Source organism: Hoplias malabaricus, chromosome 5 (genome assembly GCF_029633855.1).
Source record: "Hoplias malabaricus isolate fHopMal1 chromosome 5, fHopMal1.hap1, whole genome shotgun sequence".
Taxonomy (NCBI): Eukaryota; Metazoa; Chordata; class Actinopteri; order Characiformes; family Erythrinidae; genus Hoplias; species Hoplias malabaricus.
This window is the reverse complement of record NC_089804.1, coordinates 8860164-8883649: the sequence shown is the minus strand read 5'-3', so window position 1 is coordinate 8883649 and position 23486 is coordinate 8860164. Positions and strand designations below refer to the sequence as shown.

General features: G+C 35.4%; 2 protein-coding genes across 4 annotated transcripts; both read left to right on the top strand.

The window, feature by feature from the left end:
• Nucleotides 1-164: 164 nt before the first annotated feature.
• On the top strand, nucleotides 165-2176 carry ppp1r3da (protein phosphatase 1, regulatory subunit 3Da). Of its 2 annotated transcripts, none has more exons than XM_066672153.1 (2): nucleotides 165-326; nucleotides 627-2176. In XM_066672153.1, exon 2 carries the CDS (start codon nucleotides 656-658, stop codon nucleotides 1568-1570), a length of 915 nt encoding a protein of 304 aa, XP_066528250.1. In that variant the 5' UTR covers nucleotides 165-326; nucleotides 627-655; the 3' UTR covers nucleotides 1571-2176. The 2 variants fall into 2 exon arrangements, with proteins under 2 accessions (XP_066528250.1, XP_066528251.1); XM_066672154.1 differs by having other exon boundaries at nucleotides 165-550.
• A 457-nt stretch (nucleotides 2177-2633) lies between these two features.
• sycp2 (synaptonemal complex protein 2) lies at nucleotides 2634-23476 on the top strand. 2 transcript variants are annotated; one of them, XM_066671618.1, is made up of 48 exons: nucleotides 2634-2843; nucleotides 3629-3717; nucleotides 3885-4025; nucleotides 4114-4241; nucleotides 4327-4429; nucleotides 4919-4943; nucleotides 5047-5132; nucleotides 5315-5409; nucleotides 5505-5539; nucleotides 5693-5835; nucleotides 6257-6309; nucleotides 6414-6459; nucleotides 6657-6761; nucleotides 6862-6922; nucleotides 7627-7775; nucleotides 7970-8044; nucleotides 8518-8646; nucleotides 8868-8973; nucleotides 9097-9248; nucleotides 9359-9430; nucleotides 9614-9671; nucleotides 10813-10864; nucleotides 11439-11512; nucleotides 11607-11929; nucleotides 12150-12265; nucleotides 12348-12384; nucleotides 12487-12563; nucleotides 12708-12750; nucleotides 12838-12881; nucleotides 14765-14822; nucleotides 15091-15253; nucleotides 15524-15621; nucleotides 15727-15918; nucleotides 16026-16290; nucleotides 16782-16843; nucleotides 16921-17227; nucleotides 17332-17543; nucleotides 17768-18019; nucleotides 18095-18149; nucleotides 18211-18363; nucleotides 18559-18693; nucleotides 18809-18966; nucleotides 20020-20114; nucleotides 21345-21444; nucleotides 21970-22028; nucleotides 22540-22618; nucleotides 22708-22764; nucleotides 22902-23476. In XM_066671618.1, exons 2-48 carry the CDS (start codon nucleotides 3694-3696, stop codon nucleotides 22971-22973), a joined length of 5124 nt encoding a protein of 1707 aa, XP_066527715.1. In that variant the 5' UTR covers nucleotides 2634-2843; nucleotides 3629-3693; the 3' UTR covers nucleotides 22974-23476. The 2 variants fall into 2 exon arrangements, with proteins under 2 accessions (XP_066527715.1, XP_066527716.1); XM_066671619.1 differs by lacking the exons at nucleotides 2634-2843; nucleotides 3629-3717; nucleotides 3885-4025; ... (5 more) ...; nucleotides 5505-5539; nucleotides 6414-6459 and having other exon boundaries at nucleotides 5791-5835.
• Nucleotides 23477-23486: the final 10 nt, after the last annotated feature.

Here is a 23486-nt window from a genome sequence, read left to right as displayed (position 1 = left end):
AAGCACTAATTTACGGTGATATTTTTCGGGGTCCTTTAACGGGTTTGGATGCGGGTTCAAACAAATCTGTTTAGTGTTTTTATAAGATTAGCATCATTACCCACAAAGGAGCGGGGCAGCAGTCACACCCCCTCCCCACCCCTCCCCTCACTGTGTGTATGTGATTGTCATCACGCCTGTCAGTTTTTCGTAGTTTGTGATCTACGTTTAACGTTTGTGTATTCCGCTGAATATCCTTTTTGCTCTGCTTTATTTGTTATGGTTTTATAAACACTAATGGATGATCGACACCTGCAACAAATAACTAAACACGGCGGATTTTAATGGTGAGACGAAATGACGCACAATTGCTTCCCTCTCCGCAGGGACAATGTCGCCTTGCCGTTATTAATTCTCACTCAAACGGTCAGTGCCAGATTTCATGCAAATAATATAAAAATAATCGGGACTAGAACGAAGAGTCGACTCGGATGCGCCCGCTGTTTTAATACAGTACTTGGATGAACATGTTTATGCCACACAGCTGTGCACAAGCCATTATTTTATCCAGGTCAGTTGTTTAACTGCTTGTAAGTTTCTCTCTTAAAAATTAAACTAAATAGAATTTCCTTTCTGTTTCCCTCAAGGTGCAGTGGAGCTTCATGTTGCTTTCAATATGGCTTGGTCTATGGGACATAGCCAGGAAAATACACTCCCAGGAGAAACGGATGATGATCTATTTTTTGTTGGGGTGTCAAGTGTCTCAAAGCAAACCTCCCCTCCCAGTTTCAGAGCTTTACCCTGGTCAAAACCTGAAGAAGAGAGAAAGCCTGTCAGAATTCGTCCACCTAGTCCCAGGGCTCCACAGGCAAGGCCAGCAGGCCGCAGTCTCTCATGCGAACCTCCTCCAAAACCTATCATTCAGAGGCGGACACAATCCCTTCCGTCTCCTTCTGAGAGGAGGAGGCTCTGCCGCAGAACTGGTGTCCGATTTGTGGACTCCTTAGGAATGGACCTGGAAAATGTGAAGGTTTTTAAAAGTGGAGAAGACCCATTTGTGCCAGAACATGTTCTCTTTAGACTTTTGATGAATGCTGAGCTGACTGCTAGCAAAGGTTTGGAGATATCTCTACCCTACCTTAAACCTGTGTTCCCAGCTCAACCAGGTGACTGCTCAAATTTTCTCGAACGACTGTGCTGCAAGCAGGTGTGTCTGGAACGGGTTTTGTGCTATGAGCCAGGCATCATTGGTATTGTCCAAGTCCTAAACCTGGCCTTTGAAAAAGAGGTTAGTGTGCGTTACTCTTTCACAAACTGGAAGAGCTGCTCAGAAATCAAGGCCTTCTGGGTCGCTAATAGATACATGGATGGCCTTTCCGGTGGATGCAGCTGTGACAGCTTTCGTTTCCATCTTCCAGTTCCTCCCTTCATCCTTCATCCAGGCGCAGTCCTAGAATTTGCAATCTGTTATAAAGTGCATGGCACTCAGTTCTGGGACAACAATGATGGACAAAATTACAAGTTGATCTGCCAGAGCTATAATCTTCCTGTTCCTAAGGAAATTGAAGACAGTATGATACACTTTATCTGAGTCACTGAACATGGACTTACATTTGTAGCACTGCTCTTTAGGCTGCTTGAACTATCACTGTTTAAAAGTATTATATAGCAATCGGGCCTGGAACTGAGTAGGGTATACCTTTAATTTCAGACAAATCACTGTTCAGTACAGTATCTAGTATTTCTAATCAGGACTCAGGTGTTCTCTTGAAAACAGTAAAGATAATCTGAAATTTAGAATCGAGCACTTACTCACCAGCATAAATAGAGGTTATGTGATAAGCAAAAGTCCCTGCATTTTGAATACCCTGCAGTGTGCAGAAAACCACTTATATAGTGCCATCACTCACAAGCCAGAGAGGGTTTTATCCACTAAGTACCATATCATTTTTAATCACTATGCCTTTTAAATATGTGATGTATAAATGACCAGATATTCATTTATATATGAAAACTACTCTGGCAGTTATACAAGTCTGTCATCTGAATGTTACAGATTACTATGCTAAGCTACAAATGCACTTAACATTCACTCCTGAAAAACACCACTTTGCTGTCGCTATTTGCCAAATATTGTGAATAATGGAAGTGCCTGTAAAAGCAATTAACTTTGTGTTAATCTCAATAAAATAATTTTCCCAATTTTGTTACACTTCATTTTCTTTCTTGTTAGGGTAAGGGGTCAATCAAAAAGAATCGATTCCCTGCATTTTATGAACAGATAGTCGACTCCCAAAACTTTGGACTGAACGACACTGGCATTCAAGTTTGCTTCAACTCGGAGAATGCCTGAAAAAAAAAAAAAAAACAATAGAAAAAGTGTGGGAACTGGTGGGGGGCATATAACGTTTTATAACTTATTCATATCTAAAATAAAACCAACAACAGCTGCACAATAAAATCACTGGGGCCTCAGGGGATGGTGGGATCTTTACATCCAATCCCATCCTACCTGGACCACGGAGACCACCGCGGCTTCACATTACTATTTTGTGGAATCGACTCTTGGATTTTATTTAATTCATTCCAGTCATTTCCCACAGACGACTCGGAGTCGACTCAGTCAGGTCTGCTACTTGCTGGTGTGGCGCGTGAGCTGTGGATTTCCCGCGCTGCCGCTGTGTTTGTAGAAATTCCTTCAGACGGAGTACAACACAGGGAACAATATATTACTATACTTTACTCCAAATTTAACTTGTATACTCGCCTTCAGGTTTAACACCACTGCAGAGTCCAACTGAGTGACTGGAATACTGATGTGGAAAAAGCTGTGTCGGTCGTGATTAGGTCGCTCCTGATCTGAGGTAAAAACCTCCCATCTCCGTTAACGGTAAAGAAGATTAACGGACAGCGAGGCCACGGTTTTATTAACGTGCTGTAAAGTTAACCACAGGGTCAAATTTATAACAATAATACTAAAACCAGCTATTAATACCCTTAATTTAATAGGAAATGTAGGACAAGTGTCCACAATCCTCTGACCATGCAGTATATCCGTTGATTCCAGCATTTATGAACATTACGACATTTATGGAGCAGAGATAATGGGAATGTATTCAACTGGATTAAGATTTGCAGATCTTATATTTAATTGTAGATTAAATAAAAAAATAGTAAACTTAACCACTGAAAATAGTCTTCAGAAACATCGGCTTGTAATATTAGATTTGTAACATTTCGAAATTATTTTAATTGTGAGGCACAAAGTATCCTGATCAACCATAAAATTATGACCACCTCCTTGTCTCTACACTCTGTCCATTGTTACACTGACCACAGGAGCACTTAGTGGTTTTATAATTCATAGCCAGGTTAGTTTCACTGCAACGCTGAGAATGATCCAGCACCCAAACCATACCTCCTCTGTTGTGGTCTTAACTGTTGAAGAACACTGTTAAAGGGGGTAGTAAAAGCATACAGAGCATTAAAATGGAACATAGTCTGTAGATATTTGTGAAACTACAAAAGTAAGGTCAGTGGAACTCAGAATGGACAGTGATGTTGTATTCATATTAAATTGTGAATGTTATTTCTTTTTAACACCAGTTCTTAGAATTTGATTTATTCTTCACTTGAATATAAAATGTAGGCTGTGACTCTTGCAAGGAGTTGAATGAGAAATCATACTTCTCTTAGGTTAGATCTGCTGGCACTATGGCATTTCATCCAGACCACCAGGTAACAACAAATCAAATTATGCACATTTCTTGGTTTTTAATTATAAAATCCTCAAGTAGCTTGTGTGTTTTTATTTTTTTCATTGTTATTTCATTGTCATAAAATTAGGAGGCTTTGTACAAATTTCAATATAGTATTTTTTAAACTATATAAATATATGCACTCAGGTGGAGAAACTAGTAGATGAGGCTATTAAGCATGGAAATTACCAAGGCCTGGAGGAATTCTTACTAGATGAGTCCTGTAAAGGGAAAACTTTAAAATGCTCCAAGCAGTTTATGTCCAAATTGGACAAACTGATCAACAGGGTTGGTATTTGCTGAATACACATGTCTTATGACAGTGAAAATGATACAGTTATAGATTTTATATAAATATATGTTTTGATTTGTATAGGAACTGGACCACAGGAATGCAAAAAATGCTTCTGTGGTTTTTACCATTTTTCACAAGTTGGGAAAGTGTGTCTTTTCAGAGGGTAAAGGTATATCTGAGATGATATCACAGGGACTTGTCAGAAAGATAAGTACTTACTCATTTGTATTTTTGCTGTGTTTTGATATATGGAGAAATAAATGTAAATATAGTTTGAAATGTGTTTGTTTACATGGTGCAGTGGTTTGAAAAAATCAGAGCATTTTTTATTGAAGCTGGACCAGCTAGGAGTGAGGAGATGATAAACCTAGCTGAAGATTTCTTCGATGCACTGATGGTGAGTAATAACTGTAAATACTTCACAGTATGGCCTAATTCACAATGTGAAGTGGGATATCTTTTAAACATTGCATTGTAGTTTTTTTGTGAAGTAAGTTTTAATAACGTGATGTAAATTAAATTTTGTCATCAGTTATTGTGGAATTAGCTGATTCTGATCTATTAGTGGGCAGCACATTGGTGCAGCAGGAAGTGCCACTTACACACAGCTGTAAAGTCCACTGTCTGTGAGGAGTTTGGTCTGCTCTCCCTGTGTCTGCATGGGCTTCTTCTGGGTGACCTGGTTTCATCCCATAGTAGAAAATACTTGTTGATAAGTGTATTGAGCGTGAAACTGCCTATAGTAGTGATGCTTATAGTAATAAAATATCTATAATATATCTTGTACTGGCACCCTGTCTGGTGTGTGTTCCTGCTTTGTGCCAAAATGTGTAAACAATATTTATAACAATATCTCTCAGTTTTCTTAAATCCTCTACCTTTTCAGGTTGTTCATAAAAGTAGCAAAGAGGGTAAGTGTGTGTTTCATTTTAAACCTCATATTATACTTAAAAGAAGCTTTGCAAATTTCCCTTTAAAACCATCAGATGTTTAGCTTGCCACTTATTTTGCCAGGTACATATCAAGTAACAGAATCCTTCCTCCATCACATTGGCAAGCTGGCAGCTGATGCCCAAGTTAACATTCTCATTCAAAAAGAGGTTAGTTTTACAAATCATTACCATTCGTGTCATTTCTGTATTATGTGTAAAATTATTTAAAAATGTTTAGCAAAACTTGTGCTTATTATTCATCTAACTGAAACTGTATTATAGAATTTTACCTTAATATTTATAACTGATCATTGTTCTACATTAGCATATTATGTTTCTCTCAATGACAGGCTGTCAGGAAACTGAATGTGATATTGGGGAAAATCCCAGTAGAGCTGAAAAAGGAGAAGAAGATCTTATCATCACAGGAGGCCTCAACTGTGATGTACATGTTTTATGTTATGAGAAAAATAATGACCCTAAGAGCTCATTTGACAGCAGTCCATCAAATTTTTAAAATTTGTTTTTATTTCTTTCCAGGGATAGTCTGGCTAGTCGAATCCTCAAAGGAGGCGGTCAGTGAATATTGAATATTATTTTTTAATTTTAAAACATATTTAAAAAATTACATAGTTTATTTTAAATATACAGAAAACTCATATAAAACCATTAATTAAATTTGTTCCTCTCTGTCAGATATTTTAATGTACGTATTTGGTACTGTGTAGATTATGATCTCCAGGTTGCTTTGATGGAGGCTCTGTGTAGAATGACTTCACATGCCCTGCGGAGGGAGCTGGCTGACCACTGGTTCAAGATGGAATTTGTTGTGTCTGCGTTCAGAAGCATTAAGGATTCAGAGTTTGAAACAGTGAGTTTTGTGTCTTGCATTTGTTTAGTGTTTATCTCTTATTTTATTATTATTATTGTTCTTTTATTCTTAAATTATGGGAATTATCCCAATCAGTAGCACTATAAAATTAACATTTTTTAAATATATATTTGGATGTGCAGTAATAACTTAATGATTTTACTCAAGTATTTGCTTACGAGTGTGTTTTGTTATTTTTGTGAAATGCAGTATGAAACAGTAGTTTAAATCAAGTTTTTCATTTTTAATCATGTCTCAATCATTGAACTAATTAATTAATTAATCTTTTAATGCTTATATATAGATAATAATAAAATAGTAGGAATCTAGTTATTTACATTAACATAATTAATCAAGATTAACCACAGGTAATTACTTTATATAATCTGTTGATGCTCATTGTTTTTTGAATGAATTACAGGATTGTCGGAAATTTTTGAATCTAGTAAATGGAATGCAAGGTGATGGAAGAAGGTATGTTCATCATGACCTTCATAACAGTTTCTGTTTGCTCTTATATGTTGCTTCAGTGGATAATGTAAGAATTTTTTTTTTTTTATTTTTTTTTTTTTGGGCAGTGTATACTCTTACCCTTGTCTTGAGGTGTTTTTGGACAAACATATAGTAAGTCTTTGTTTCATCTAATTTAAGACATTTTTTGTGATATATTTTTACACCTAAACTAAAGGCACTGTTGGAAGTGCATCAGGCAGCAATGCCCAGCAGGTTTTTACACCATCCTGTACAGCCTGCTTTTAACCTCAGCATGCTGTCATGAAATTACTATTGTATCCATGTTTAAATTATGGCAATTCCTACAGCTGCTGATGCCTGTGGATGAAAATCTAAAGGAGTTTTGGATTGACTTCAATCTTGGAAGCCAAAGTATTTCCTTCTACTTCTGTTTAGCTAATGATCAGGCTCAGGTACCTGTTGTTGAACTTCACTAGGTATTTCTAAACTTGAAAAGTTTAATTTTTTTATTGCATGGCATGGTTCTTTTTCTCAAATCTCATTTCTCAACAGGAGGGTCAATGGGACACTCTGTGCATAGGAGAAAACGAGATACACAGTTACACAGTGGAAGGTTAGCAAATAATAACACTAATATATCCACCTTATTTTTTAAACATGGAGAATGCCATTCCATTTAACACACATCCTGTGTTATCCTCGTATTTTCCAAAAAACACACACAAAAAATAAAAATCACAGAGCTTTGAAACTTGGACTAATATTATTTGATGAGTTTAATGAAAAACATGAGCTCCTGTAAAATAAAAATTATAGCAGGACCCCATGGATATTTAATCCTGACTGAATCTATTCATAGATTACCTGTAAAAATTGAAATATGTGGGCTGCTGCTACAATGAATACAAGCAGTTAAAATCACTGTAAGCAGCGAACAGTAGGTCTTAGGGAAAAAAATCTCTGGATCTGACCAAGCCCATAAGAGTACTGAAAATAATACTGAAAAATATACAGAGATTGTTCACATATTTAAGATATGTTATTTGGCCAAAAGTATGTTAACAGAGAATGTATCCTTATTATATTAACTGTATTTTGATGACTGTGATCTTTCACCTTTCAGGAATAGATGTGGCTAAAACACCTGAATTAAATTATTATAAATGTTGTCAACATACTTTTGACCATGTAGCATATAAATGCATTATTGGTTGAAAATAAGTAGGAGTTGAGTTTTACAGGAAGTTTATCTTATATGCACTTAATAAAATTAATATATCCATTACAGAAATTAAATATGTTTTGTGCCTTATATAGAGGAGAAAGATGTAAAAGTGTTGCAGCTGGTTATGACTGAGCCAATATGTATGAGCGGTATTGAAGGCTCTAGACTCACAGTCCATTTCAGCTCATCTTTAGACATCCTTGAGGCCACTAGGAAAGTTTATGGTGACGCCAAAAATAAAGTAAGTTGGGATATATATATATTTTTAATATATATATCTTTGTTGTTGGGATAAAACCTGGTAACTTACTTGTTTTGCCATTTGAAAACTTATATTGAAATATCTAAAAAAATTACATATAGTATTCCTTACTATAATTGGATTATATTATGAATGAAAACAGAAGAAAATAAATATATTTTACAACATTTCAGAAGTTTGTTGGGAAGACCACCACATCTGTGGTAAAAACCACTGTTCAGATAATTCTGGATGAAGGATGTTCACAGGTGAGAAGCAAGTCTGACTGCAGTCATTCCTGTTAGAGACACAGATATTAATAAAATGTTAAGATATTTCAGCTGACATTTATATCTTTTTGCTTATGTAAAGAATGACAAGATAGTAAAAGCCAGTGGTTTACAGTATTGAACATTCAATGTAAAAATAAAAATACCAAATAAATAAGTTCATAGGGCTGCACTGGTCTGGTTTCAATTAAATTAGTTGTTATTTGCTTTACAGCTATAGGACCACATTTTAAAGGACCATCTATTCTTTTAGCAACAGGATTGTGATCTAAATGATCTTTGTTAGATTAGAAATTCAAGAGTGTTCACTTGTAAAATATTCTGTTTTATGAAGTGAGATGGGATGAAAACTCTACTTTTTATTTTTATTTTAATACATTTTATTTTAAACTTTTAAGATAAGTTCAGTTGGAATTGTGATGGCTGTGATAAATGTTTTCTCACATGAGCAGGTTCTTTTTCCTGAGAGTCAACCATGCTCTGAGCCATTGGATAAAACAGTATCTGCATCAGTGAGGAACAGCGCACCCTTTCAGTCATTGTCATATCATGAGAAAGATCCCCAACGCTGCAATCAGCAGGTAGTGATTGGTAATTACATGCAAAAAAGCAACAGCATTAGATCTCATGTTCATGAGAGTTTTTAGTAGCTTAGTAATAATAAAATATTAGATACTTGATATTATTTGATTCATGCATTGCTTTTAACTTCTAAGTTAATTAAATGTACTTATTTGCATGGCTTTTTATAATTAAGCTCTTATTATCTCTCTCTCTTTCTCTCTCTCCCCCTCTCTCTCAGACAGTAACACCACTAAGGTGCAAGATGTCTGAGTCTTGTATGTATGTTTCTGGTAGTGCAGGACGTAAACTGGGAAGAAGCTCTTTCAGCTGTGTGATGCCTGCTAGTAGGTTAACTTTTACATTTGTTTGTTGTTTTAGTGTGTTGTACTGGGACCTTTCTTAAGTATTACAGTAACATGAAGTATACATCGACTTCTCTTTCAAGCTTTAATTGTATCTTACCATAGCTACTCCAGCTGGGAAGGCAATGGTGAAGCCTGCTCTAAAGATGGTTTCCTCCTCAGAGAGAACGAAAGACAAACTGAGAGAGATTTTTTTAGCTAGATCATTGGACAAGGTGCCTTTTGTTAGTGAGGAAAAGGCAAATAATAAAAAAGAGGTCAGTTTTTATTTTAACATACTGCTGACTTACAGGGCAAAATTATACAATACTGATGTTATTTATGAAACATTGTGCATATATGTGACAATGTGTTTAAACATATATAGGCATCTTTACATCTACAGGCTGCAGACATACCACAGGACAAGAAATTTCAAGAAGTGGAAAGACATCGCAGGGTAAGTTATTGTGTAGTACATTTACATTTACTGCATTTATCATATGTTTTTATCCAGAGTGACTTAAAAATATGGTTTGTTATCTTATTCAGAGCACACATAAAAATTGCATTTGATTAATGCTGTTTGACAATTTTCTGTGTCTTTATTCTTCCCCTGTGTCACTTTTTACTGTCTCTGCAGCACATTCCTGTAGAGAAAGTATTGGAAATGGTGCAAGAGGTTAAAGAACAGCCTTTAGGTATAATCAAACTGTCCTTTAAATATTAAATATTAAATATCAGTCATATCTTGAGATACGTCCAGCAGGTATTTTTATTTTTCTGATGATTTGGGCCATTCAGATTTTATTGGTTTATTATAAATATTATGCACTGTGTTTAATTAAAAAATACAAACACATGCATTTTTTTTACAGTAATTTATTATAAAGGCTTAAATCTAAGAAAAATATACAAAATCAAATTAAAAGGTATGTTACAAAGGCCTTAAAAACAGTTCTTTGCATTGTTTATGGAAATATGGTTTTAATGGGAAAAGTGAAGAATGAATACAACTCTTGTTGACTAATAACTACGCCCTATAGGGCACGATGCAAAATAAATAATTAAATAAATAAAAGCTGAAATTATGTTCCCATTTTGTATCATTTTATGCACAGAAATCTGTTCAGAAAATATTTCAAGCATCACTTTTAATTTTAGCCTTCAAAAACATAAAAAAAATGTTCATCCTCAATTTCTTTTCTACTTATCAGGTGAGCCAGAAGGGTAAAAATATTTCTAAATGGCTAAAATGGCTAAAGGTAATGTTGCTAAGGTAGTGTTGCAGTCACACAGCTCCAGGGACCTGAAGGTTGTGGGTTCAAGTCCCTCTCCGTCTGTGAGGAGTTTGGTGTGTTCTCCTCATGTCCGTGTGTAGGCTCACTAGGTAGGGTAGGCTCCGGATCCACTGCGACTCTGAACTGGATAAGTGGTTAAAGACAATGAATGAATGAATAAATCCTAAAGGTGCTTGGTGCTAAGAATTAGCATGTTGTACAACTTTGATATGCATGATTATTCCTGGCGCCTGGTATAAAATTGGTATAACACACTGTTAGCCATCTAAGAGTTAATTTTTGTTATCCTTCTGGCTCACATTAATAGTAGGAAAAAACATTAAAGAAGAAAATACTTTTATGATTTTAGTGGCTAAAATTATACAAGAGATGTTAGAAATATTTTTTCAATTGTTTTTATGTGTATAACAGACAGAAACAATATAATGTGGAACATCGTCTCACTGTTTGTTTGTTTTTTTTTACCAGTGATGGGAAGCATAAGCGTTGTCAAGCCTAATAACTGAAAACAAGATTTATTTGCATGTTTTCAATTTTATAGAGAGCAGCATAGTTCCAGATTCTCAGCCTGCATTGAGAAAAGAAACTTATGTGTAAGTGTGCCATGTTTTCTTTATATTTTTCATTTTTATACTAGAACTGAGCAACACAGCTTTACAGACAGTTATAGAAGAATAATAATATACCATTACTCCTAAACTAATGAATGTTTTTTTTATGCTAACTTATTGTTTAATCACATTTGTTGGCAATAATTATATTAATTGTACAATAATCTATATTGTCACTGTCCAATGAAAAACATGTATCTCCAAAATAGCAACTTCACAGGAGAAGGAAAAAACCTTCTTAAATTTCAAAGGAGGTCAGTGTAAAAAAGTGTAAAGATTTCATTCCATTTATAATAAAATTGACTTACATAGCGTGAAGGACAGCTGCTGTGATCAAATGATGTAGCAAACCTAAAATTGACAAAAACGGAGACAAGGAAATTTTTGATTGGACAGCAACGATATGCATTTTAGAAATTGTTTGATATATATGGAGAGAGAGGGAGAGAGAGAGAGAGAGCTTTCAGATGTTTCATTCACTCCAGAATTCTGTGTCTACATAGAGGTCAGTAGGTAATAAAAAATGTCTATTTTATGTGGTTTACTCTGCTGTCAGATTACCAGCACTCTGCCATTCTGCCAAAAAGAGAATTTCTGTGTCTGGATCATTATTGCCCTATCAGCAGTCAGGTGAGCTTTTTCTGTTGTATAAACATTGTGGCATGGGGACTCGATATGTTCTAGAAATACAAAATTAATTTAGTATGTTATTTTTTTCCTTCAGAGCTTAGTGCTCCAGTAACTATTAGCACAGAACTACTACAGCAGCCCTCATCGGCTAAACGTGGCTCTGGTGCTCTTACCCACAAGGAGCTGCATGCACAACTCACACAGAGACTTGAGGAGATGCTGAAGCAACAGAATGAGCAGGGGGAGCAGTGCATTTTAATCCAAAATAGTAGTTCCTCAATGGAGCAACACATGTCAAAGGGTAGAGACACAGATAAGGGACCTGGGCCCAAAAAAGGGTCTATGAGACTCGCACCAGCTAAAACTGCTTTGAGTAGACAGGCTAAGAACAATGCAGGTGCCTCGAACAGAGATACGGTGAGAGAAACCTAGTAATTTAAACAAGATTGTGAAGATATCTTACATATTTATAATTGAATAATATTTTTTTCATCAATCTTGATATAAGCTAATATTATCTCAACATTTCTTTAATATTACTATAAACTTTTATGTATTATCAGAACAATTATTGTAATAAATTAAAAATCCTAAAAGAACACCAAAATTTCTATTCATTGATGTTTGCTATCTTTAGAAAACAATAAAAAATGCAAACAGTATTGTGAAGCAGATATCTCATCACTATAAGAGCACTACCGTTATGAAAGCAGGACCAGAGATCACTCCATTTAACATTACACCTACTAAGAGGTAAGATGGTCATACAACGTTTTGTTTCTCTTTTGTCAGATGATATTAATTTCTTTTGTGTGTTTTTTTTCTTGCTTTCCAGGTACCTTTTCAACAAGTGCTGGTATCCAGCTTCAGCTGTAAGTAATGTTTTCTCAGAGATGCATTATTTTGTGGCCAAATAAAACAGTAATAAACAAGTTTTGCCTTTGTCATATTTAATGGGTAATTTGTTCTTATAGATGAAGAAACCAGCTAAAAATTCTGAAAATTTGAAGTCATGCAATCAGTCCAAGATGTCATTGGGATGTCAGAATGGGTACTTGTTTTTAATGTCCTAATATGTGTGAATTTATTTTAACATTACACTTATAAAGGGGAAGCAGTAGTGACTTTGTAATCCTTACAAGATTTGTTCTCTAATTGTGCACATGGCTGTTTTGTGCCTTGTAACACTCAACAGGGATGTTTTTGAATTCAGTTTGGATGTACCAGAGCACACTGAAGTAAGGACGTAATTTTATTATTAACATGGATAATATAGCATTTTTTCTGCCATCCTTGTAGTCCTGAGTCAGTGTTTATCTTTCCAGAAGAAATGTAGGAAGTCTTCTAAGACATCTGGAATGGATAGCAGGTAATATCTTGGATGAACTGTAATCATACCAACTGTTAGTACAGGGTTATTATGTTCCAGCCGTGAATGTTCAATGTCCATTACTGTTTGGTAAAAAGTTTGTAGGCTTTTTTAAGGGGGAAAACCACCAAACTGTACAGAGGACTTGACTATCCTGAGGGTAATTGATACATGTATCTCACAAAATAGTTACATTACAAGAGAAGGAAAACAGCTTCTTAACTTTTACTGGAAGTCAATGTAAAAAGTTTTTATTCCAAGTAATTTTGGAGCATTTCTTTTGGTCTCTTCATTAAATTTTTATGAACTGCTGGGTTGAGATGATGAAGTAAACTAAAAATCCACAAGTACACAATTCACGTTTTTAATTGGACAGCGACAATATGTATTTAATTATGTAGATAGTACCTTATGTTGTATTGTTTATTCTAATTGTGTCATAATAACAGTTAGTTGAGGTCTAGCAAAGTAAATAATCATTGTTAATTGTGCTGTTTTACTTTGCCCATGATAATAAAACTCTTGAATCTTTTGAATTTTGAATGTTTGAATTAAAAATGTACAAACCACATTTTCAAAATAAGTTAGTGTGCTTTGCAATTCATTTAAGCCCTGTATTTATTTGAAAATAGTACAGAGATAACATTTAAAATGTTAAAACTGGGAATATGCATTGTTTTTATAAAAATCTAAAAAATGTGCCCATTTTAAAATTGATGCCAGCACATGTTACAGAAAAGTTGGGACAGTGGCATTTTTACCACTGTGTTGCATTTTTTGCAGCTCTTCTTTTAGCAACACTCTGTAAGTGTTTGAGAACTGAGGTGACAGATCCCATTATATATAGTGTTTTTTATTTCATAATGCACCAGATATATTTTTATGTGTGAAAAGTCTTTACTAGTTTAGCACCTGACATTTTTCTCATCTTATACTTACTCCTAAAGTTGCAGAGATGCTCTGAATCTTTTCCTTTCTAAAAGACTTAGCCTCTCTCTAAGATGCTCATTAACTACCCAGTCATGTCACTGATGTGTTGCCAATTAATCTACTGTACTTTAATTTTAGTACAATTAAACTACTGTAAAGGTGGCAAAGTGGCGCAGCAGGTAGTGTCGCAGTCACACACCTCTAGGGACCTGGAGGTTGTGGGTTTGATTCCTGCTCCGGTGACTGTCTGTGAGGAGTTGGTGTGTTCTCCCTTTGCCGTGTGGGTTTCCTCTGGGTGCTCCGGTTTTCTCCCACAGTCCAAAAACACTAATTGGTAGGTGGATTGGCGACTTAAAATAAAAAGTGTCCGAGTGTGTGAGTGAATGTGTGAGTGTGTGTGTGTTGCCCTGTGAAGGACTGGCGCCCCCTCCAGGGTGTATTCCCGGGTATATTCCTTGTGTCCGGATAGGCTCTGGAGCCACTGCGACACTGAACTGGATAAGCGGTTACAGATGATGATGATACACTACCAGTGTTTTGTTGCCTCATCCCAACTTTTTTGGGATCAAATTAAAAATGGGCAAATGTTTTTCATTAAGCAATTCAATTTCTCAGTTTTGAAATTTAAAATATTGTCTTTGTTCTATTTCAATTAAATATACAATGAATTCTGAATTCATTCTGAAGATTTTGAAAAATTTCCCAACTTTTCTGGAAATGGTGTTTGTATTACAGAGGTCACATTCACACAAGCACAGCTAAAATGCTACAGCTAAGAATGCAGCTTACCTGAAGTTTGGCTGGTTGAGAAGTACAGCAGTGCTTAGTAAAATTATAGATATTTTCTTTATGCACAATTATAATAAGAATGAATAACTAACCTTAGGATATAATTATCCTGAAAATTGAAAGATCAGGTTCACTGGCACTAAACAATTGTTTATTTATTTCAGTGTCCTCAGTAATTCCTTGACTCTGTCCAATTCTGCTAAGAAACATCATATAGCAAAGGTCAGAAACCCATAATAATTTACAAAGTGTTTTTCTTTGTGAAATACTTACACTATAATATCATCATATAAGCCACTAACAGTGCTCAGAATTAGAATTTTTTTCTGTGCTTAAGTGTCTTAAAATGTTTCATTCTACACAACTGTTAACTGCTATATTTTACTTTAACAATCAAAAATATGGCATGAAAAATGTCAATATTAGGACATTTCAATCTTAAAAATTACATAGATATTTTTTTCTTGTTCGTAATTGTTATCATTTTTAGCCTAATTCTCGTTATGTGAAGAAACACCTCTTCAGCGACACTGATGCAGAAAGTACGACAGAATTTAGCTGGCTTAAATCAGCAAACAGGAGGCCCAAGCCTAAAGTGGCAGACTACACAAGGCAGCCAGTTAAGTCAACTTTACCAGCTGCAGAAACCACATGTAAGTTTTCACACCTCTCACATTTAGTTTTCAATTTAATCCCATAGAACTGTTAGATTAATATTGATATCACTTTGACAAAAAAATATATAAATGTTATTTTGATTGAACATTTTTTACTGCCATTAACTTTGTTAATAAAAAGGTTTTTGGTAACTAATGCTATCTTAGACATTGAGTTAGATTTATCTTTTGTTTTACATCCCTCCTCTCACCCTCAGTGCTGCCCTTAATTCTTAATGTAAATTACATTCTTACTCTGTCTTTAAGTTGAGACTCCAAACATACCTACTTCACCAAAGGTTACAAAAGAGCTGCCAAAACTAAAGCGGGTGAGACAAGAAGAGATTCTGCAGAATAAGAAAGATGTAATATTAATTTATATTCAATTTTGTACTCATAGTTTTGGTTCAGTTTTTTTTTTCATGCCTGCTTTTGTTTATTCATCAGTGCTATGTATGTCTGATTGTTAGAAGGAAGAGAAAAAGAAGAATACAGATAAGGATAAGATAAGACAAGTGCAACAGAAGGGTAAGATGAGACAAAATATTGCCAGCAGGAAGCCCACAGGCAGACCCCGAAGAAATGCAGCTCAGATCAAATCCTACAAAGAGCTGTCAGATTCTGCAAGTTTATCGGAGACTGATGAACCACCACCAGCTAAGGCATAGTTATTTTATCTTTATTTGAATTGTCTGAAATATGTTCTATTGTATGTTTTCTCCAACTGAGTGTCAGTGAGTGTTTATTTCTCTCATGCCACATTGAACAGAAGTTGATCATCAAACAGGCAGAGAAGCCCCAGAAAAGGAACTCAGTTCAGACACGAGAACAAGAAGAAAATAAGTATAAGACTTCATCTGAAGTTGCATATGAACAAAATGGAAAAGAAAATAATCCATCAAAATCTAGTCATAAGATTATAAGACAGAAAGCTGAGAGGAAGCTGTCTAGTCCTGAGCAGCCCAAGAGAAAGAACAACATACCAGCTTTCATGTCCTCCAAAGGACATGAGGAATTGTGGGCCAGTTTTACATGTAAGAATGTTTGTTTATTGTTCTATATATCAGCCATAAAATTATGACCATGATGTTTCTACACTAACTGTCAATTCTCAGCTCTGCTGACCATACAGGAGCATTTCTTAATGCTCTGGTCCACCACAGGACAAGGTCTAGGATGACTTGCTGCAACAGATGAGCTACACATTCTGACAATGGGTTTACAAACTCTGGAGGCACTGTTGTGTCTGATCCAATATAACACTAACACACACTAACATACCACCATTATGACAGTGTCACTGCATTAATGACAATGATTCAAAACCCAGATAATACCTGCTCTGTGGTGGCTTTGGCTTGATCATCTTGTTCCTTTGTTATCAGAACTCTTCCCATAGCTTAATAAGCATATATAGAAACCTTAATCACCTTTATTTTATTTCTTTATTCATACTAATGTTATTTTGATATTATTGTGCATCATTTATTAATTTACACCACATGCGTGTGTTTTGTTCCCTTAGCTGAAGAAAATAATGCTGCCTTGCCCATATCTTCCCTCATTCCCCTGGATCCATCTTTCAGGGTAGGGTATTTTGCCTTTATACTTATAAATTATCTGTATGCTTCATTAATGATTTTTTGTCAATTTGCACTGGACAGAAAGTACCAGAGAAAACACAGAAGAAGTCTTCCGATCAAGCCACAAGGCAAGCAGAAAAGATTATTTTGATTGATGGCACAGAAGAACCTGAGAAAGAGACAAAACAACCTGCAGAAACTTCCACACACTCAGACACACATAATAAGTCCATGAAGAAGAAGGAAAATGGAAAACGGTCAGATTCAGTGTTGTCAAAAAGCATAAAAACTTCGGCTTTTCAGGAATCATCAAAAGAAGATCGAGAATCCTGGGCTATGAAACTCACCTCTTTATGCCATTCCCCTTCCTCAGCTGAGAAGATGAGATGTAAGAAATGGTTTACCATAAAAATTTGTTGATGTAAAATCTTACTTTTACATACTTAGAAATATTGTATTACATTCTTTGTCTATTTTTCCTTGTCTCTTTAGCTGCAGAGAAGTGTGGAGATTTAACAAAATCTCCTTTTTCACCTATCCAAATTCAAAGGCTCTCTCCTGTTGCTGCTGCGTCTCCTCCAATTGACCCACCTAGCCATCTGAAAGGAATCCAGGCTTCATCCTTCTATAAGACATCAACAAACAGGGTTAAACATCCTTTAATTCCTGCTATTAAGAAGCAAAGTGCTGCAGACGAATGTCTGGTAAGAAAACCATAAAAATTACAAATTTACTTACAAATTTTAATGTAACTATATCACTTAAGTATTACAATAATAACATCAAAATATGTTTTGTGGCGTATTGTGTTTATTGCTTCTACTTTTACAGATATATTTTATAGCTTGTTATTAATCTTACTGGAGTGTAATCTATTAATAATTCTTTCATTGTTAAACCTCTCCCCTATCCCACTGACCTATTTTAGGATGCTGACCTGAGTCCAGTGCTATCTCTTGTCCAGCCCATAATCACCTCCACAGGTAGAGAAAGGTTTTCCCACTCTTCACTGTCTAATTCTCCAGATTTAGAGGATGGACTGAAGGGTTTTTTGAGTGCTGCCAACCACAGAAGCCTACATGCATCTTTTGACAAGGAGTCTGTAATCTCCTTGGTGACACTGAGCCAGTCATCACTCGGATCTGTAAACAGCATAGCAGTGATCTGCACAAACTCAGAGGTAAAAGTTGTCCCCTTGTAGCAGTCTTCTAGATAAATAACTATTTCCTAAGTCTTTCTTTGGTAAATTTCACAGAAAACACCTAAACAAACCCAAGGCAGGATGGCTGAAGATACCGAGTTTCAGTCAGGTAATAACATTAGTTTACGCTTTTTTCAGAAATGTTGGTATCTAATTCATCATTTCATCAGGTCCAGCCACCTGTCAGAAACAGCAAAACTCTGGCAGTTTCTCTGAGATAGACGGTAGTGAGGAGGAAGATGCGGAGACTCAGGCCATGTCTAGTGAATTAGCTATCAAAATGAAGCCAAGAAAACTGTTCAAGCCTTATAACAAGCCATTGGGTAAGAAAAACATTCTACAATCCTGTGTGAAACTGTCCTATCTAAACTATATTGCACATGGTTGTATCAGTGTATCACAGGATTTCCACATGACTGTGACCTACTAATGTTAATTAAGTATTTGTTCTTTTGATCAGATGGGCTAGAGTATCTTATAGGGAATACATTTTTAATAGAAATGTTTAACTTCAACAGGCTCTAAACCACACAAGAGAGATCTGAGCAGTTCTTCAGAGGAGGAAGAGGCAGAGGAGAAAGGAGTAGAGAAAAGAAGACCCACAGCTGTGAAAAAGAAAAACTCCCACATTAGTGCAAGTCCCAGCACAACAGGTAGTGTAACTGTTGTTTGGAGTGCAGCAGAAATCAGTTATGAGACTTTACAAGTTGTACATTACCCAAAGAAAAATAAGGACTAATAAAGTGTGTGTGTGTGTGTGCATTTTAGCAGTTGAAGATGTAGAGATGTGCTCCACTGTGGTGTCAGGTTGTTGGGAAGCAAGTGTGGAGGCAGATACAGATCAGCCACAGTCTGAAATAAGCACATCTCAAGAGTTGGGCATTGTCTGCCGCAAGTTCAGCACTGAAATTAAAAGGAAGTTGGAGGTGGGACAAGGCTGGGAAAAGACAATAGCTGTGTTGATAAAGTGTTTGATCATTAATACAAGGACCGTATAATATCCTGTAATATCATGTGTTTCATTTAGGAGCATTAGTGTTGTGGGAACTATATTAACTGAAAATTGTGTTCATGTTCAAGCAAATATTGCAATGAAACTTTACATCACAACTACAGTGTTATATTCAGTGCTAGGGGTGGGCAATATGGCACTAAAATGTCACGATATTTCAGGGTTTGTCAATGATGATATTTTAGACGATATGTCAACACACACTTGTAACAAAATACATGCTATTAATATTAATTAAAATAGCATTTTATACATTTAATTAAATATATATTAATTTAAATAAATGGTTTATTTTATTTAAAAGATTTATTTTATTACAAATAAGAGTAACAGTTTCAAATATTCAGAACCTTTAAAGAAAAAATCTGTTTGCTTATTTTGTAAACAACAGTAATTTACCAAGATTCTGATTTTGTTTAAAATAAATAATGTAAAATAAAGTGACAAAATTTAGTGTGTGCACATGAAAACAAATGTAAATAATAACACAAAAATTTACCTTAAGGCTTCACAGTAAATAACAAAACAAGAACAGTATATGTTATTTCCTTATTAAGCAAATTCTGCCATGGCAGAGCAACTCTCCGCCATATTTTTGGCTGTGCCTAACTGACTCACGTAATGAATGCATGACGTCATTACATAAACAAGTCAAAATACCACAAAAATCACAATGATTTTGTTTTTATCATTTAAAAATTGATTTGACAGCCCTACTCAGTGCACAGTTATCTCATTATCATCTTAGTGTATCGTAATTCTGCCTTCAGATAATTTATATTCAGTCCTTAATGATCAACTCTGATGTGACATTGTAATGCATTTAAAGTCCTGTCATCGTGTAAGCACCAGCAGGTTGCTGCTGACAATTTTTGCCCATAGAAACTGTTTACTGTCTTACAATTTACAGCTAATTATGGCTGTAATTACCTTATGCACTAATTAAATATCACATGTGGTTTCTCAGAACCACTCCAGGAGAATGGATCTCTTCACCAGGCAGTCCATAAAGGCCTACAAGCAGCATTTGTCCTCTGTCAATGTACAAGTGCATAAGTACAGGTCAGAGTGTGAAACATCTGTTACATCAAAAGCAAGATAATAACCCTACTCTCTCTCTCTCTCACACACACACACCCACACACTTTCTTTCTCACTCTCCCTTTTTTCCTCTATTTTGCATCATGGCAGGTTCGTAAAACGTCACAGTGTTCAGAATTTACACAAATTAAAGACATTAATATTTTTCTCATACATTTACTCATTTTGTTCATTAATGATCATGACTCTCACAGGAACACCAAAGAGGAGTTGTTATTTGCTTTCATACTTTTTTCCTGAGTTTATAGCCTCAGTAAAATCTATTATTAACTATTTATTCATTTGTGTTGTGGTTCATATGTTTTATTGCTACAAAGTACAGAAGCATCAGTGTCATTAAAAAAAATCTTAATAACCTCTTTTCCCTCAACCCCGTGTCCCCACTGGAGTAACATTAAAAAAAATGTAATTGCTCCATCATCCTGTGTCAAATTCTCATATGCTGCCACCTTACTCAATCCTGAAATGATGGTGACCCCATTGTTCTCCCATTGTAAAGCCCTTATTATATGTCTCCCAATCATTAAATTAGTTTGAATCCAGCTTTCTAAGTATTTATCACTAATGTTAAAGACAGAGGGATCACCTAGAATAAACAGACTAGGACATAAGAAAATTTTAAACTGCAGGATATCTCTTACATATATATACAATATACTTAAGCTAAAAGCAACCTACATGCACACATAGCGCTATAAAGAAATGCAACATATGCATATATGCCTACAGTTACATAAAATATAATGGGAAAATTAAGCCTTAAAATATATTAATAATATTACTATAGAAATAATTTGAATTATAATAATGATAAAGGGCATTTTATCAACTTTCCACTTAACTCCTCCACTGCTCACTGCCACAGTCAAATGACTAATGGCCTAGTACTTGTCTATGGCCAAGTGGTTGAAAAAGGATTTTTATATATTATTGTTGTGTTATTCTTTTATAATCGATCTTGAACTTGATATGTATATTTGTGTATGGTAGATGGCATAGAGGTTTGGGGGTCATTAAATAGTTTTCACCCACTAAAGGTACACTGACCAACTTTTAGGAAAACCTTGGTTACGTGATACCAATAAGTCTTTTAACATCCTATTGGTTCAAAAGCAAATACACAGGCATTTTTTAAACCATCAAAGAAGCTGTAATCCTAAAACTAAATTTATTTTTTTGTTTTCTTTGCAGGTCTCAAAAACTAGAGAAGGTTAAACGAGTTCTGATAGATGAAATTAAAAACTTGGAGCAAGATGACACTGCACTGCAGAACATGGAGGAGGAGTTAAATGTATATGTTCATATAAAATATTTCAATGCATAATTTTCATCATTCATTCATTATCTGTAAGCGCTTATCCAGTTCAGGGTCGCGGTGGGTCCAGAGCATACCTGGAATCATTGGGCGCAGGCGGGAATACACCCTGGAGGGGGCGCCAGTCCTTCACAGGGCAACACAGACACACACATTCACTCACACTTACGGACAATTTTGAGTCGCCAATCCACCTACCAACGGGTGTTTTTGGACTGTGGGAGGAAACCGGAGCACCCGGAGGAAACCCACGCGGACACGGGGAGAACACACCAACTCCTTACAGACAGTCACCCGGAGCAGGAATCAAACCCACGACCTCCAGGTCCCTGGAGCTTTGTGACTGTGACACTACCTGCTGCACCACTGTGCCGCCCAATGCATAATTTTAAATATAGATTATTATTTGTTTATATCTTATAATGAAAGGCATAGTGAATGGAATTTTATACTAGGTACATGTATATCGGAGTCTGATATGTTTATATTTGGCTTTCTCAGAACTACTGGAAGAAGCAAGCCTTAGCTTTCCACACATATAAGGAGAGGGGAACTCAAAGGTCAGTGTGTATTAATCTGGTAGATCCTTCAAGTTAGACAGACACTGGCAGTTGGGGGAGAAAGGTCTGGCTGCAGATATGCACACTCTGCTTCACATCAGCTTATTCATTCATTACAAACCAGCTGTAAACTCAGGTTTAAAACAAGTTTTTATTTAATGTTTTTATTCCTAGAATTTTATTCCGTTTCTTTGAAACGTTTTTAAAGGACCATTAAATAGCAAAAGTCAGTAAAAGAGAAAAGTCAGAGATAAGAGAGAATCTTTGACTGCGAGTCTTGTTCCTCTCTTCTCCCCAAAGAATTCTTTTAGCATCGATCTTCCTTCCTGGTCATACTTGGAGATTAGTTTTAGATTTTGCCATAACACATGACAGTCAAAGATTTATCACAGCTTAAACAAAACCTGATACTGATTTAAAGAGAGTCTTTTTTCTAAAATGTCAAACCTTTTGTAATTATTGAATATGAGGTATGTTCCATTGAATGTAAAAACTTCTTTTTTTTTTCCAGGTTATGTAACTTAAAAAGTACCATTGAAACTAACGTGTGTCATAGTTTGGAGTATGAAGAGCATATCGTCTCCTCAGAGGTCAGAAGTGAGCATAAATGTTTCTCTCTTTAAAATTACTCCTAAATTAATTTACGACAAGCCGTCTGTTTGACTCAATGTGATTTCAGATGTGTTTGATGAAAAAAGACATAAAGTCTGTTCAGGACCACTTATTCAGGCAGATGGTGAGTAGACAGATTGCTTCATGGGAATCAGATTCATTTTGGTTCAGGGTCAAATATTAAAATTTGTTCAGCCTTTCCACTTGGGTCATAAGTTTGAGAATTTTTAACTCAGCCAGAAATGCTTTGGTTTCTTGTAGCAAGAGGAAGATTTGCTGAGTGTGCGTCGAGGACTACAAGCCTTGTACCTACCAGATGTCCCCATGTTTTGACTTTAGAGGAAAAAGGCAGATAAAGACTACTGTTTATTTTGAGTCATTTTCAGGGTATATTTTAGCATGTTCTTGTTTTTTTTTTTTTTTTTTTTTTTATGATATCTTTTTTTAATTGTTATCTAAATGTATTTAATATTTGAACATTTTTGGCTTTAATATGATTAATTTACATCTCTTAGTCTTGTTGAACAGTTCATACATGTTGTAATGCCTATAAATCTCTGAGCTCTTCACAATTCATTGAACAGTATAATTTTAAATATAAATAATGATTAACGCGAAAATTACCTAAAGAAAGAGGAATATACAATAATATATAAAATGTAAAAAATGCATTTATTCGTGAATTGTTAACCCTCCCCTCCATACATTCAGTCCCCATAGATATGTTTACCAGTCAGTTAGAAAATAAAAATGGCAATTCAACATGACAAAACAAGTGTCATAATATCCACAGCAATAATGTATCACAGGAACTGGAACCTCTGTCTTTTTTTTCCACTACAGATC

Coding starts and splice junctions, on each gene's coding strand:
- sycp2 (XM_066671618.1), top strand. CDS start 3,694: ATGGCATTTCATCCAGACCACCAG. Junction 15,254..15,523: donor ACCAGCTGCAGAAACCACAT/GTAAGTTTTCAC, acceptor TCTGTCTTTAAG/TTGAGACTCCAAACATACCT. Junction 22,029..22,539: donor AAGGAGAGGGGAACTCAAAG/GTCAGTGTGTAT, acceptor TTTTTTTTCCAG/GTTATGTAACTTAAAAAGTA.
- ppp1r3da (XM_066672153.1), top strand. CDS start 656: ATGGCTTGGTCTATGGGACATAGCCAGGAAAATACACTCCCAGGAGAA.